We start from the raw sequence: 2,993 nt of genomic DNA, 5'->3' as shown, positions 1-2,993 counted from the left end.
ATTCTTGTGCTTGATTTTGAAAGTTTTACACATGGATTTCATCTGAGATTGGCGGCATTGTCGGTAATAATGGACTCGGGAACTCCGAATCGGCAAACAATACGATCTTTGACAATATTTGCGATGACTTTCTTGGTTAAAGCTTTGTAAGATGCAACCTCTACCCATTTTGTGAATTAATCAATGGCTACCAGAATAAAACTGTTCCCATTTGAAGCAGTGGGATCGATCGGGCCAATGACATCCATTTCCCAGGCAGCAAATGGCCAAGGTTAGCTTGTTACATTGAGCTCATTTGGCGGCACTTTTATCATGTTGCCATGTACTTGGCATTGGAAGCATTTGCGAACAAACTTGATATAGTCTGTCTCCATGGTCATCCAAAAGTAACCGGCCCTAAGTATCTTCTTATCCAAGACAAAACCATTCATGTGCGGGACATAGGTCCCATCATGTACGTCCTCAAGTAGTTTAGAAGCATCTTTTGCGTCGACAAATCTTAGCAATCCCAAATCAGGAGTTCTTCTGTACAGATTTCCTCCGCTGTGGAAGAAGCGATTGGACAATCTCCATAGTGTGCATTTTTGAGTGTGGTTTGCATGCTCCGGATATTCCCCTTTCGACAAATACTCCTTGATGTCATAGAACCAAAGTTTTCTATTTGTTTCTTCTTCAACATGAGCACAATAAGTTGGTTGATTATGGATTTTCGCCGGAATAGGATCGATATAATTCTTATTTGGATGCTGTATCATAGATGACAAGGTGACCAATGCATTGTCAAACTCATTCTGAATTCTGGGTACGTGTCGAAACTCTATCTTCGTGAACCTCTTTCTCAATTCCTGCACATGGTGCAGATATGGCAATATCTTGGAATTCTTAGTGACCCACTCTCCTTGTACCTGGTGCACAAGCAAGTCTGAATCACTGATTACCAGCAGCTCCTGGATATTCATGTCTACTTACATATTGAGTCCTAGTATGCAGGCTTCATATTCTCCCATGTTGTTGGTGCAGGGAAATCTGAGTTTAGCAGATACCGGATAATGTTGACCGGTTTCTGATACCAAAACTGCTCCAATTCCCACTCCTTTGAAATTTGCAGCTCCTTCAAAGAACATCCTCCCACCGTCGTATGCTTCGATAATGTCCTCTCCCACAAATGATACTTCTTCATCAAGAAAATACGTTTTCAAGGGTTCGTATTCTCCTCCCACCGGGTTTTCAGCAAGATGATTTGCCAATGTTTGTCCTTTGACCGCCTTCTAAGTAATGTAAATGATATCAAACTCACTCAATAGTATCTGCCACTTGGCTAGCTTCCCAGTTGGCATGGGTTTCTGAAATATGTACTTCAAAGGATCCATCCTGGATATGAGGTACGTAGTATAGGCACAAAAGTAATGCCTCAACTTTTGGGCCGTCCAGGTCAAAGCACAGTACGTGCGTTCTGGCAGAGAGTACCGTGCTTCATAAGGTGTGAATTTCTCACTCAAGTAATATATGGCTTTCTCTTTCCTCCATGTCTCGTCATGTTGTCCCAGAACACATCCGAAGGCTCCATCCAACACAGATAGATAGAGTAGCAAAGGCTGTCCTGGTTCCGGCGGGACCAGAACTGGTGGTGTAGATAGGTACTCCTTGATTTTGTCGAAAGTTTTCTAACCATCCTCGGTCCAGCTTGTTTCCGCATCTTTCCTCAGCATCTTGAAGACAGGTTCACATATGACTGTGGACTGTACTATGAAGCAACCGATATAGTTGCGGCGTCCTAGGAAGCTCACCACGTCCTTTTTGCTCCTAGGTGGTGGTAATTCCTGAATAGCTTTGACTTTAGACGGATCTAATTCGATCCCTCGACGGCTGACTATGAATCCCAATAACTTTCCTGCGGGAACCCCGAATGCACACTTTGCGGGGTTCAGCTTCAGATTGTACCTCCTTAACCTGTCAAAGTACTTCTTCAAGTCTGCTCTGTGGTCTGCGGCCCTCTTGGATTTGATAATGACGCCGTCCACATACACCTCTATTTGTTTGTGTGTCATATCATGAAAGATAGTTGTCATGGCTCTTATGTAGGTATCCCCAACATTCTTTAGTCCAAACGGCATCATCTTGTAGAAGTATACCCCCCATGGTGTAATAAAGGTTGTTTTATCTGCGTCTTCTTTATCGATCCAGATCTGGTGATAACTCGCGAAGCAATCTATAAAGTATTGGAGTTCATGCTTGGCGCAATTGTCGAGTAGGATGTGTATATTTGGTAGTTGAAAGTCGTCCTTGGGACTCGCTCTATTTAAATCCCGATAGTCGACACATACTCTGACTTTCCCATCCTTCTTCAGTACCGACACAATATTGGCTAACCAGGTTGGGTACTCAACAACCCTGAGAACTTTGGCTTTGATCTTCTTGGTAACTTCCTCCTTGATCTTCAGGCTCATATCTGGTTTGAACTTCCTGAGTTTATGTTTTACCGACGAACACATGGGATTAGTAGGCAACTTGTGAGCCACTGTGGATGTGCTAAGATCGGTCATGTCATTATATGACCATGCAAATATATCCTCATATTCTTTTAAGAAACGGATGCACTCTTCCTTCTCTATTGGTAACAAATGAATGTTGATGCGAGTCTCCTTGACAGTCTCGGCATCCCCAAAGTTTACTGTTTCGGTTTCGTCTAGATTGGACTTAGGCTTATTCTCAAAGTCTTCAACTTCCCTAACAACTTCCTCGGGTATCTCATCTTCTTCATCTGAATCACTATTCTCATGTTGCATTGCCTCGTTACATGTCACAGTCACCGGTTCATTAGGAAAAGTAATAATAACGCTGTAGAAAAAAAAGTGTAGAAAATAGTAATGAATAATAAAGAGCAAATGCATTTGATTAAAATTAAACAACATCCAGACAAGGGCGGCTCGATGAATCAAACACTTATTTTGAAACAAGCAAGTCTTTAAACCAATATTACTGAAAATCTTAAA

General features: G+C 42.2%; 1 protein-coding gene across 1 annotated transcript; it reads right to left on the bottom strand.

The window, feature by feature from the left end:
* Positions 1-272: 272 nt before the first annotated feature.
* Positions 273-2,786, bottom strand: LOC138873946 (uncharacterized). The gene is made up of 4 exons (XM_070152439.1): positions 2,400-2,786; positions 1,788-2,186; positions 1,044-1,268; positions 273-905 (listed from the first exon to the last, which is right to left on the bottom strand). The coding sequence occupies exons 1-4, from the start codon at positions 2,784-2,786 to the stop codon at positions 273-275; spliced, it is 1,644 nt and encodes a 547-aa protein (XP_070008540.1).
* Between the last annotated feature and the right edge of the window lie 207 nt (positions 2,787-2,993).

The sequence above is a fragment of the Nicotiana sylvestris genome, chromosome 7 (genome assembly GCF_000393655.2).
Source record: "Nicotiana sylvestris chromosome 7, ASM39365v2, whole genome shotgun sequence".
Lineage (NCBI taxonomy): Eukaryota > Viridiplantae > Streptophyta > Magnoliopsida > Solanales > Solanaceae > Nicotiana > Nicotiana sylvestris.
Note: the sequence above shows the minus strand (reverse complement) of the source record. Positions and strands in the feature narration are given on the sequence as shown.

Excerpts from the sequence above, each read along its gene's own strand:
- LOC138873946 (XM_070152439.1), bottom strand. The coding sequence starts at position 2,786 with ATGCAACATGAGAATAGTGATTCAGATGAAGAAGATGAGATACCCGAG. Across the intron at positions 2,187-2,399 it reads CCAAGAAGATCAAAGCCAAA|ATCTGGATCGATAAAGAAGA; the intron begins GTTCTCAGGGTT and ends AGTTATCACCAG. Across the intron at positions 1,269-1,787 it reads CTAGGAGCAAAAAGGACGTG|AAGGCGGTCAAAGGACAAAC; the intron begins GTGAGCTTCCTA and ends TACATTACTTAG.